General features: G+C 34.9%; 1 protein-coding gene across 4 annotated transcripts in view; it reads right to left on the bottom strand.

The window, feature by feature from the left end:
- PDS5B (PDS5 cohesin associated factor B) overlaps window positions 1-12,706 on the bottom strand; it is a 124,295-nt gene that overhangs the window by 38,736 nt on the left and 72,853 nt on the right. For all 4 annotated transcript variants that reach the window (XM_052812212.1, XM_052812213.1, XM_052812214.1 and 1 more), the window contains 8 exons: window positions 11,022-11,070; window positions 9,360-9,499; window positions 9,167-9,282; window positions 7,367-7,472; window positions 6,304-6,464; window positions 5,541-5,664; window positions 4,591-4,749; window positions 3,712-3,780 (listed from right to left, as the gene is read on the bottom strand). In XM_052812212.1, coding sequence (XP_052668172.1) covers window positions 3,712-3,780; window positions 4,591-4,749; window positions 5,541-5,664; window positions 6,304-6,464; window positions 7,367-7,472; window positions 9,167-9,282; window positions 9,360-9,499; window positions 11,022-11,070 — 924 coding nt within the window. The remainder of the gene's footprint in view (window positions 1-3,711; window positions 3,781-4,590; window positions 4,750-5,540; window positions 5,665-6,303; window positions 6,465-7,366; window positions 7,473-9,166; window positions 9,283-9,359; window positions 9,500-11,021; window positions 11,071-12,706) is intronic.

The raw sequence follows: 12,706 nt of genomic DNA, 5'->3' as shown, positions 1-12,706 counted from the left end.
TCCATGTAACAAACTGATCACAATGGTCCCTTCAGATCTAAGTTCTAGGGTTGTCATCTTTACATGAGTTTATTTTTTAGCACTGTAGCCCATTTACTCCACCTACGGAATTCTAATTCTATTGAATAACAAGAGGTAGGATATCTGTCACTCAAGAACTCAAAATGCAAATGGAGTTTGTGGAACAGAAATTAAATTGTCTTGCCCTAGCTTTCAAAGAGTCTTCCACTGAAACAGCTGTAGGTATCCACCAGAAGATTTTAATAGCAATAAAAGCAAAATAACAATAAGAATAATAATAACAGCAGCAACAGATCTTTTGACAGCTTACCAATTCAGTTTCTTCATGTCATAACCAGTACCTGTAACCATTACTGCCTCCCATTTGTTGGAAGGACAGAAACACGCTAGGTCTATTTGGCCTTCAAGTAAATGACATATTCAGCCAGGGAACAGCCACATGCTCTCTTGAGCCCTGACATCTCTGGTCAGCTCCTGAGCAATTTCAATTTTAACCTTTGCTTCTCTCTTCCCCCTCCACAATTCCCTTCCCCCAATTTTACTGTTCAAATCTACTCTAGTCTTCCTTCCACATAGCAAGTCTTCATCCCAACTCCTTCAGAATTTTCCTCTGAACCCACTATGTTCCCTGTTTCTTTGCTGGTGTTAATGATGTTGTGATGACATTCCAGCAACCCTTCAGAATTAAGCATTCCCATGAAATTAGTACAGGGCATGAGAATTAGCCCAGTCACTGCTTCTAGCTGCCTGAAGACTTAAACATGACGTGAGTTTGCACTGCCCTCATGTTTTAAATTTTTTCTTTGCAGCCAAACAGGATAACTATCAAAGGATAATTCCAGTTGGAAGGAGTGTCAGGAGGTCTCCAGCCCAGTCTCCTGCTCAAAGGAAAGTCAGCTATGAAGTCAGACCACGCTGGTCTCAGCTTTATCCACTGTGGTGTTGAAATCCTTCAAGAATGGAGATTGCACAGGCTTTCTTGGCAACCCGCAACCTCTTGCAACCTGTTCCATTGCCTGACTGTTCTCAGGTTTGTTTTTTTTCCCTTATATCCAAGTCTGAACCTCTTGTTTCCATTTGTGTCCCATGAGCCTAAAATTCTCCTCTGAGATTAAAAATTTTTATGCACAACATGAAAATATCAAGAAAGTCAAAATACAGCATGGGTCAGAACTATATCAAAGGCCACAAATGACTGCTTTGTACTCGACTTAGCAGCACAACATGAACTATGTGTATTTGAAGTGCAAGCAAAAGTGATAGGACATTATCATTTCTCTCTGAAATAGTAAATATAACGTAACAGATCTCTGATTTGTCATGAGAAAATGGCAATTAACTACTAACTTTACATAAACTGTCAGTAGTAAATAAGTATTAATTTTTAAGATTTATATTACCAAAAATAATCAACAGATAGTTATAACCCTTTTCTGTGATCTAGAGATCATCATCATGCTTCCGTTGTAAACGTATAATGGACTCCCATCCCATGTAGTGCTCCTAGAAACACTGTCTTCCTACTACATCAACATTATACAACAGCTAGCTCAGGTTTCTACTTGAGTTTTCAGAGCCACAAATGCTGCGGTTTTGTGCAGTAGTGAAAAATGAAACAATGCCCACTCAAAGCACAGTTAGAGAAATAGGATGAGAAGCCTTGTATTGCAGTGTACATACAAGGAAACAAGAAATATCACTGCTACTGTCTAAGTCTCAATCCACTGGATGCGCACAGAAGTATTCAGTACTGGTCACAGTCAAGACAGATTACTGCTTTAGAGCAGGCACTCAAGTGCCAGGCGTCGGAATTAAAGTCTAAATCATACAATAATTAATACAATTGATATTTAATACTGTACTGAAACATTTCTCTACAGACATCATTTCATTTAAGGTTTAGCATCCAAAACTAAGTCTAGCCTACATCAGCCTACGTCTGTTAGGCTGGACGATACTAAAATTTTGCCTTCATCAGTCCTTCCACCTTTCATACTTAAACTTGCTAGTTTTAAGATCCCCATTAGATATATTATACAGTTACGTTACAGAGGGAGAAAAAGGCTTTTAAAACCAGAGTGAAGAAAAATACACTGTCAGAGAAAAATTGTTTTTAAACTAACGGTGTGGCCTGCAGCGTTCATTAAATATAGGCTTCTCGGCAGTAATAAATGCTAATTAAATTTGCAAATCAATTTTCACAATAACTTGTTTTCACTTGCCAATAAATGCTTCTTACAGTTTTCAGGCTTGGCTTCAACTTCAAATTGCCTTAAGATTTTCTGTAAGCCAATTCCCTTCCAAATAGCCAATTGTATGAAAAGTTTTATCAACATAAAAGCGCATTTTAGAGAGGTATTACAGCTTCATAAATATTAAAAAATGAAGAAAAAACAATATTTACTAAGAAAAGTTACATGTATAATCACTGAAGTGAAATCATGTCTATTTTAAACTAGCAGTTCATTAAATCAAAACAAACATGCATTCTTTTAACAGTTTTTGGAGTGTACTGTGTAACTATGGAATTGCACAAATACAGTAAATATCCTTGCTGTAGTCAAACGAATAAAAAGCTGGCAAATCAACTCCAAACACAACTGAGCATTTCCAGTAATGAGTTCTGTACCAAGCTGGAAACCAAAGTACTTCCTAACCAGCAGAGAAGGAGGTATGCTACAAAGAATTTAACAGCTTCAAGAGAACAGGTAAAGAACTTTTTAAAACCATCAGAGCAACTTCATTCAAAAGACATTGGAAATTAAATGACTGCTATAATTAACTTAGAAACAGCATGCTACAATGTACATGCATCTTCCTAATTCTGAAAGAAAATGTGAAAGTATAATCTATCCCATTCTAAGAAAGGGCATTTAAAAACAAATACAGACTTAGGATGTGTTTTCCACAGTGTAAGTCTATTTCTGACTGAGTGAAAAATTGAGTGAGAATATCTATTACCAAGTCCACAAAATGTAATAAAAAACTTACTCCAAAAAAAAGAATAAGCTTGAAATGACATTTTTAAGTAAAAAAAAACCCCAAACAAACAAATAAAAAAACCCAAAACCAAATCGACAACCCCACCACCATTTTAAAGTTGGGTTTTTTTTTTTTCCCTTAAATCTAGTTTTTTCTCTAATACACATTGTACACAGCGAAAAAACAATATGACACATTTATTCATCTGAAGAAACTGACAAATCCAAACCCATTTTTTTCTTTATTCCAAAACAGCACTCAAAGTTTCTTGGAATGTCCTAAGAATTCAAAAGAAAAAGGGAAGACTTTAAACAAAGTCTCTAGGGTATTTAACTCCTATGTTAAACAGGAGGGAAAAAAAATAATTTTACTTTAACTGTGACAATACCTGGAATACTTCAGTGTTGCACACCAAACCTAAGCCTATAAAAAGCTAGAATAAAAATTCAATAAAGTGTATATGTAAATTTATTTACAAAAGTAAAAAAAAGTAGATGCTCCCAAAAGCAAATTCTTTTCTTCTGGCAATCCAAAAATGTGTATCCTGATGAGATCCTCAATTTAAAAATAGTTACTACTTTTTTACTTTTAGAAAGGTGACAAGGAAACAGAGAAAAGCAGTTGACAGCTTTAGGAATCCAGATATTTAACTTTCTTTATTAAATATTAGACAGACAATCATAGCAAAATATATTAAGCACTACTTACTTTAACAAGCGTTTCAGGAGACACTTCTTCATCTGGGACCCAAAGTTTTGTTGTCTTTTTCCCTGGAAGCTAAACCAAATGTTACATTTTGTTACACTACTGTTACTCTTCAGTGAAACCTGCTGTAATCTCCTCTGCCCTGTTTGCTTCCGAAAACAATACAGCAGCACTCACTGGTTAGCTTTATGCCTTCTGTATCTTACAGAAGTAACCATTACAGAAGTGAGATACTGTTCTTACCTCACTATTCAAGTATCAGCAAATTTAACAGTACTAAAGGGGTGGTTTTTCGTTGTTGTTACCTGAAAACTACTGCTTTAGAGTGTAATAGCTGTTGCTTTGAAAATAATTTCCAGTTTCCATATCCAGTAGATTGGAACTTCAAGCACATAGTTTTGGACAGTAAATCTTTCCCTAAACAATGGCTGATAACACACAAGTTCTTTTTTTCACTTTAGAATCACTACCAACACAGAAGTATTAGAAAAATTAAAATTCAGTCTTCCATTTAAACAGTGTATTTTAGTTTCAAATGCATTAATACTTCCCCCCCCCCAAAAAAATCACAACTTGCTTGTTCAAGACAAGAGACTGAGTGAGTAAAGTCAATACCAATTTTCCCATTTTTAATAAAAGGCAAGTCATGAGTGATCAAATGCTGTGCTATACAGCTTGTCACTTTAGTAAGGACTACCAAATTAGTACTGTCTCCTTTCCTGTACTGTTAGTTTTCAACTGAGTCAAACGGTATACGTGGAAATCAAAAGACAGCCATAGAAAAGAAGTAGAACCAACAAGCCAAAAATTTTCACAAGTCCTTGCTGAGTATCATACTACAGGAGAAGCAAAATCTTAATACAAGGTTTTAAAAATACTTACCCTATCATTCATTAGCAAATCTTTAACAATAAAAGTGGCAACCAAAGATTTCAAAGGGGCAGCAAACTGATCAGGTGCTAGCATGGCTATATGTCCAATAGTAACCAATGGTGTAATGAGATGCTCAAAATTGCTTGGATCCAGACTTTTATGCAGTGGCTAGAATAAAGGCAACAAATTCAGGTATTACTGCTATAATCTGTGTCTTATTGAGGGGAGGTGGGTGAGAGCTCTGTACCAAGTTGTCCATGTCTACTTCTATTTCAGAAATACAATTTTAAAAGAACTATTAACTATTTAGATTTAAAGACACATTCACCAACCCTACAAGTCTCCTAAAAATCAAAAGAAAAAAATCAAGACGACAGACAAAATGTTTTGTCACATCTGGGTAGTTCAAAAAGCAGCAGCTCAAGCAGGACCATTTAGGAAACAATGGATTAAAAAGTGTATTTTCTTGTTGAAGAAGTGGGCATACTACATTTCAAGACTGCAATTTCAGTAATGGACTATAATTCAGCCTTCAAGATAAAAGGCTGATGGGCACTAATTAAAAAGTACATTTGCAGTTATAACTAAAAACTATTTAAATAGTCTCTTCCATAATTCAGTTTTCTGTAATTTCTGTAACCATTTAAATACTTTGGGCCAGTCCCAACTGGGGTGAGAAGTGGTGTATGGTTCCTCTTTCCATAAATAGTTCACGGTCCTAGCAGACAGCCCAACACTGTTTTGTTCTATCATCTGCTAAAATACATAACCCTAAACATGATGGATCATGGGATACAAAAACACCCTTCGCTACCATTTTTCTGGGCAAACTGTATGAGAACAAAGGGAAAGGGGAAAAATATCCTTCTTAAATTTGATACAACTTGTCATATAAATTGCCACTACATCCCTTAGTTTACATGTGCGATATAAAAGATAAATAAATATTTCAATTTTACCTCAAATATCTGTGCAAACTGTGTTTCTTTGCTGGAAAATATGGCATGGATGCAGTGAATAGCATATTTGGCTTGACGAGGGGGTCCCTTTTTAGCTTTATGATGCAACACTGGAAGCAAAGCACTTCGGGGGGGGGGGGGAAAAAAAAAAAAAAAAAAAGAGATAAGTACCTTTTCACAAGGTGTATTTTGACAATCTTCCAAAATACCAAACTAGCAAAAAAGCACAGATATACATATATAGAACACACCACCTCTGCAAAACTGCTAATTGTCCTGATTTTGGCAATTTCTTCAAAGAAAGAAAAAAAAGGGTTCTTTACATGGCTTGCAAGTAAAAAAACCCCGGGTTTTGTTGATAAAATATCATGTGGTAAAACAAACATTTTATCTGCACAAGTTACTAAAAGCTGTTTTGGAAATATTATTGTCTACATATGCCCATTAAAGTGCAAAGAATGTTTTTACATGGCCATATTTAATTTAGGAAAAAACATTAAGTAATTCTGAAGGGCAATGATAAAAATGATAGTAATATCAGTAACATACCAGCTGTCACTACTTTGGATACATTAATTTCACTTCCATTCTTAAAAAAGCACTGCATTTTAAAGTCATTCAAAATCTCTTTCCTGCTTTACCTGAAGTAATACCTTCTTCCAAAAGAATGCAGGATAATGCTATAGCATGCAAAAGGAAGAATGAGAGCTTCCAAAATCCCATATAGTAAAGAACACTACTCAGAGTAAGATATACAACTTACGATCGTATATGAGGAAAGTCTTCTTCAATTTTACTTCCTGTATTTTTGAAAATTTGTAATGCAGCTTCTGCCACTTTTTCATCATCCATTTTCAAACAAGCCAGGAGAGATTCAAAAGTTTCAGCTGAATGAAATGAGATAGGGTGCGTAAATGAAAGTACCTGCCAAAATAAGATGAAAGCCATGTTAGTATTTTTAAAGGCCCACTTATATAGACCATTCCATCAAGAGTCATTTTCCACTGCCATACTGGAATATTTATAACACTCTGCCTGGTTTTGCCACATAATGCCCATTTCTCTTTTTCTGACCCCCTTTTTTTTTTTTCAGTACCCCCTAAACTTCTCTGTCTTTATACATGATCTCATCAGTTTTAACTTATTTCTCCAATCTCAATTTCTTCTCCTATTATTGTGAATGTGTACTTCTCAGTGGCTAGATCTACTTTAGCAAGTACTGGGTTACAGCAGAAGCATGTCTTAAGAGAAACATAACTGATGCTAAGAAAGCAATATTCACATTTCAGGGGTTTTACTTCCGAGTATTTCTAGACTGACTGAACCCACTTTAGCCACTGCAACACAACACGTGCTTCTGAAGCCCATCTCATAATTTTGTTTCTCTAAAACGAATCCAGCTTGTGTGTTCCCAGACTTCATGCTTGTTTGCTAAGTGGAACAACTGGTTGTGCTCCAAAGTGATAAGACCCCAATTTATAAGGAACTCAGGGGAACCACATTATTGTACTGATACACGAGTACAGTTCCAAAAGTAGTATAACTATATTCACAAACTGCTGAATTCACACTCTAATAATCAAAAGCCAGCTGATGTCACACACGTAACTACTTTTGACTACCAGAAAAACTTGTAAATTATTTATAAAATAACCTTACTTATGTGCCACGTAAGATGAGCATACAGAAAAAAAACAAACCAGTATTCTTCCAGATAGCCACCACATGCTTATGACTAACGATACCGAGTGCAAATTAAAAGTTTAGTTTAACAAAGTTGCTTCAGAAAGTTTCACATGCTCACTGACCACCAGGAGTATACTTGCCTTAAGCAATTCAAGACCTGCTCTGATTGCCTGGTCAGTAGGTACACCCTCATCTTCATCATCAGCTGTTCCATCTATAGACTTGTTTACTTGCTTGATAAGGGCACTGAAGAGAAAAACAAAACATGGCCTTGTATTTACTGTAATTCCACTGTGTATGACTATTTCCATAAATTTAAGACATAACCTTACTAAAAGGAACTTACTTAAAACATAAGCTTGTCACAAAACATATATGTGAACTAGATAATCTGCTTGCCCTCATCCCCTATCTAAATACAAGCTTATGAAGCATTAAGTTAAAAAATGCTTATCCACCATGAATTAAGAACTATATACAAGTTACTCTGGAAGGATGACCAAAATAAGAAAACAATTTGAGCACTACAAGCATAACAAATTCAGGTAAGAATTATGGTGAGGTTACTAGCCGCTATGGATTCTGAATAAATGAGGGAAAATAACTGATTACAATGTTTAGTCTATAACCAAGAGGAAAAAAAATAACCATTAAACAGCTGTGCTAAGAGTTGATGAAAAATTTAGAAGACCTATCTCCTGTATATTTCACCTTGACAGTAATGCTTGGGTTTTTTCTTACACTGTACCCTAGGAAAAGAAAAGGTGATTACCCAAATGATCCTATTAGTGAGTGGTATAGGCAGCTTCCCTATCAAGAGGTGAACAATGTTCAGAATATTCCTTTGGTACATCCTGTAAATGATATTTATAGTCCGTCCCTGTCCCCCCCCAAAATAAATAAACAAACAAGCAACTGGTAGCAAACCAAGGGAGAGACCTCCCAGTCAGACTTCCCAGACTTCCAATTTTTTTTTTCCGTCCCTAATTGGACAAAAGTGACCACCTACTAATAAAACCAAACAGTCTGAGTCTCAAAAATGAAGCAGAAGTTTAGTGAAATTTTACAAAGATGGGAGAAGACCAATTCTTTGCCAAAACCGAAAATATGTGCTTTTTACTACTATTTTTTTTTGCTTGTATACTGTATGACAGTCACCCAGTTGTTAGATTGTGAAATAAGTATTACAATTTTGTGCCACATATGAATATTACTTTAAATATACATTTTATATTGCTTCTGTGAACGTGAAAAATGTATTTTCATATTTAAAGTAAAAATCCAGCTACACGTTGTACTTAATGCAAGATCAGAAACAGATTTTCAAGTGAAATCTCAATGGCTCCACTACATTGCATACCTGACAGGCAGAAACTGAAAAGCTCAAGTACTTCAAAGTCAATTACTATAGTCGGAATTAACAGATAAGAACTTACCAGTATTTAGAACTAGTGGTCTCTAATAAGGTACCACATATCTAAAATACAGCTGTTAAATAATCATCTCAGCAATTACTTTTTTCCCCCTTCCACAACTTCACTGGCTTACTCTTCCTTACAGTCTTGATGCCTCATCACCATAATCTTTACTTCCTCAGTTAAATTACTGTTTATGTCACTATGAGCTAATATTCTGGGTGGAAAGTTTCAGCGAATAGCCATGGACAGAAATTTCTTTTAAAATAAGTCAGTGCAACAGATCCATTTTTACTGACAGGTTGTCCTGGCTATGCTGAATGACAATTCAATTGTTTCTGTGGCTACATTCTGAATGAGGGCACAAAAAACCCCTAAGCAAGGGGAAACAGAAGAAAATATTGCAGGTCACCAGGCTTTAAACCACACCCGCCCAATTCATTACTGCTTGTGCTTACAGGCAAAATAAGAAATCCCAATTTCAAACCCTGTGATCTATGGCCAACATCACACACACAAAAATACCTGATGGATTCAGTATCAATGTGCACAGGAGCAATTCTCTCAAGAAGAAACTTTATCATTTCCAGGAAAGGATTTGTTGGTTGTTTTGGATTGCCCAACTTCTTTGTTATTTCCCTCTGCAATATAAGTTTCAATTAAATTTATAATCAATTCAGTTCCAAAAATATTCACATATTTTAAGAGCAATTCTTACCACACATCCTTCAGCCTGTTTGCAAGAACATGTTGGGCTAACAAGCATTTCTAACTGACTTCTTATTTTTTCATCATCTTCTAGAACTTGTGTGAACTTTTTCATGAAATCTTGAGCCTTCCCTGGATCAGGAAGGTTTCCTTTAAATAAGCAAAAGAAAGCACTATTTATTTTAATAAACAAAAGTATCAGTATTGTAAATTACATAAGTTAGAAACTTTCTTGGTGTGACATTTCAATGTGCGTTTAAGTTAACCAAGAAGGGTGGGGAAAAAAAAAATAACCAAATAAACCCCAAAACAGCTTAACATGTGCAGACATATCTATGAGGACACGAATTTCTAAAAATTCTGTGTACCCACAGAACTCCCCTGGCTATTTGCTTTCCTCACCCCTCAGACTCATTTTTCAGCAAGTCTAGCTGTTCTTGTTAATAATATTAACAGCTGAAGTTGACCTCAGAATGCAAAGCCTACGCTCCACAGAAAAGTATACTCTGTATACAGATCACCTGATATTGACAAGTGTGAAAAACATCAAAAGGGTATTTTTGCTAAATTACCCCTTCAACTAAAGGTAAGCTTTACAACAGCTCACAACATTTAAAAAAAAGCTTTTAAAATGCATTTCTTAAACTACATATTAATTTTATATTTACATTTTCTATTATAGCAAGACAATTTATTGGAAAAGTATTAGTATACTATCTAAGATGTTTTATGGTTTTGGTACAGTAGGTGTTAAGCAAAGTTGGCACAGAAAATGGTACAGGATTACAGGATAGCTAGTTCAAAACAAGTTCTACTAAGTATTTGTTCTGCTGCATTGATGATTTTTCTTAATTTTTTTTTTAAAATGCGACCCAGAACTAAAAGAATCAGAAAAATCACAAACTGATCAACTGTTATATTATAAACAAAAGGAAAAAAGGATTTGGAACATGGGCAACCAAATAGCAAGATTCAGTTTTTCCTGAACATTTTTCTAAAATGTAGCCAGCCTTAAGTAGCATCTGTTTTGCCAGAAGAGTTGACATTTTCTTAAAAATGGTTGATTTAAAAAAAAAAAAAAAAAAATTCAGAATTGTAAAGCAAGTTTTTCTTCTTCATACTGGTTTTAATGCTACTGGCATGGTGGGCTGGGGGGGGAACAAGAAGTGGTGTTTCGTTGGTGTTTTTTTTCTTTGCCAAGAGCTCAGGTTACACAGAAGTTCTTCAGTTTCCAAAGTGCGTTCCCTGCTACTGAAACCCAAACTCTTTTGAATTCTCCCAACAGCACTTACAATACCAGCACCTCAAAGACAGGTTAGTTAGTAGATAGTTTAGTAGGCTAGTTAACATCAGTTAATATATATTCTATAGTAAGTGCTAAAGCAGACACTAACACCCTAGATCATCTAGATTTTTAATTAGTCCACAACAGATACTGCCAAAATGTCATGTGATAAGCTTCATGACTAGAGACTTTTTACAGTAAAGAAGTAATTCTGCTTACAGTTGTCTTAATTCCTTAAAACATATTGTTACATCATGTTTATCATTATTTGTTATAAGTTTTATCTGTTACAAAACTTTTTTTAGCTCATCTCATTATTTTTAAAGCAAGAAAGCAATATGATTCAACTGTAATTTTTAGACAGTGTAAATACTTCAACTGACTTACTTGTAATAACCATCACTTTTGAGAATATAGCTTTACTGCTGGCATCTGTCTGCAAGTCACAAAAGAAAAATGGATTAAGTAAAAAGTTTACATAATATATATTCCACTTGAATATTGAGTGAGCAAAATTCCGCAATGCATTATCAACAAGTCAGCAGCCATTTTGCTAACACACCAGTGTGTTAGAAATCAAAACCACCACTGCAAAGTTAATGCTAGACAGTTACAGGAACTAAAAGGTAGATCGTGCCTACAGTATCGCTCTGTCTCAAATATACTTAGGTATTTTTATACCTTTCAATCTACTATATAACTTATGAACAGCACAAATGGGTTATTTCTGTAACTGTTTTCCATCTAAAGCCTCTTCGGTTTTAAATATGAAACAAACAGCAAGCATTAAATTAACTTGATCTTCTTGTTCAGATATTGATTCTAAGTAGTTTTGGTAGTAGTTCCCACTTTATTGTAAAAAATGGAGCAAGTCAATAATAAAAAAATTGCTACCCCTGTTCAGCTGAACAGGGAAGGCATATGATAGCAGTGTAATTGTGAAAGTAATAATCAGGGACCACGACAACAACAAAAAAATTAAAACATAACTGCATTACAGGATATCTGTGAAGCTTAGATTTCAGTGAAACTGTTGCTGATATAAAGTAATCCAACAGCACCCTACAAGCAAAATAAGTTACACAAAACAGATTAACTAATTTATTTTCCTTTTGTCAGTAATTCCTCTGGTACATGATTTCAAATTCCACATGCAAAGTCCACCTGAAGAGTTAGTTCTGACACTGAGTAAATGGAAGAGGGAAAAAAAGAATACAACAAATTTCACAGCCAGGTAAAACTACACAGCAAGTACATTTTCTTCATGAGACTACATTTCTAACATAAAAGCCATGTTTCTACAACATATCATGTCCTACTGAAGGTAAACAAACTAGTTCACAAGACACTTTTCCCCCACTTTTATCTGTAATCCACAGTATTCTACAGACTAGGAATTACACTGAAGTTTGAAATATTAAGGAATTATCAGTAAAAATGACAAAGGGAATCCCTAACTGTACAGTGAAGATAGCACCCTAATCATCTTCAGAAAAGTGTTCTAAGGTGGATGAAAGAATGAAAAAAAAATGTAAATCTTTCATTGCTGTGTAATAAGTGTTGTTAAACAACTCTGAAATCTTTGTAAGTAAAATGAAAATTGGAACCTGAAAGAAAATTGAAGCTTACAGCAACACTGTCAAAAGCATACAGACCCATCAGCTTCCAAACCATAAAGGAAGCTGTTCTTCTGCCAATTGACTTCCGACAGATCAACTTCAGTGACATAACTTACAAAGTCTGCAAAACTTCATAAATGCATTTAAACAGTATCAATTATGGGCTACAACTACCAAACTATATTCTTCCGAGAAAAGATTTAAATGGAAACACAACCACACTTCATGAGCTTTTACTGAAAAGTATTTAAATTTTAAAAGAACCATGTTTAGCCACCACCATTGCTAGAATTGTCTTTTATAGAACTCACTTTATAATAGACAAAAGTGATAGTAGACAAGCCTAAAAATTACAAACAAGAACATGTCAAATCAACTCGGAAAGGAGGCTCGCCTTAGAAGAAAAAGATCTCTTCTTACCAAAGTACTTAACATGAGGCAAATGAAGACCTA

This window comes from Harpia harpyja, chromosome 17, assembly GCF_026419915.1.
Source record: "Harpia harpyja isolate bHarHar1 chromosome 17, bHarHar1 primary haplotype, whole genome shotgun sequence".
In the NCBI taxonomy this organism is placed as follows: domain Eukaryota; kingdom Metazoa; phylum Chordata; class Aves; order Accipitriformes; family Accipitridae; genus Harpia; species Harpia harpyja.
This window is presented reverse-complemented; position numbering and strand designations above follow the sequence as displayed.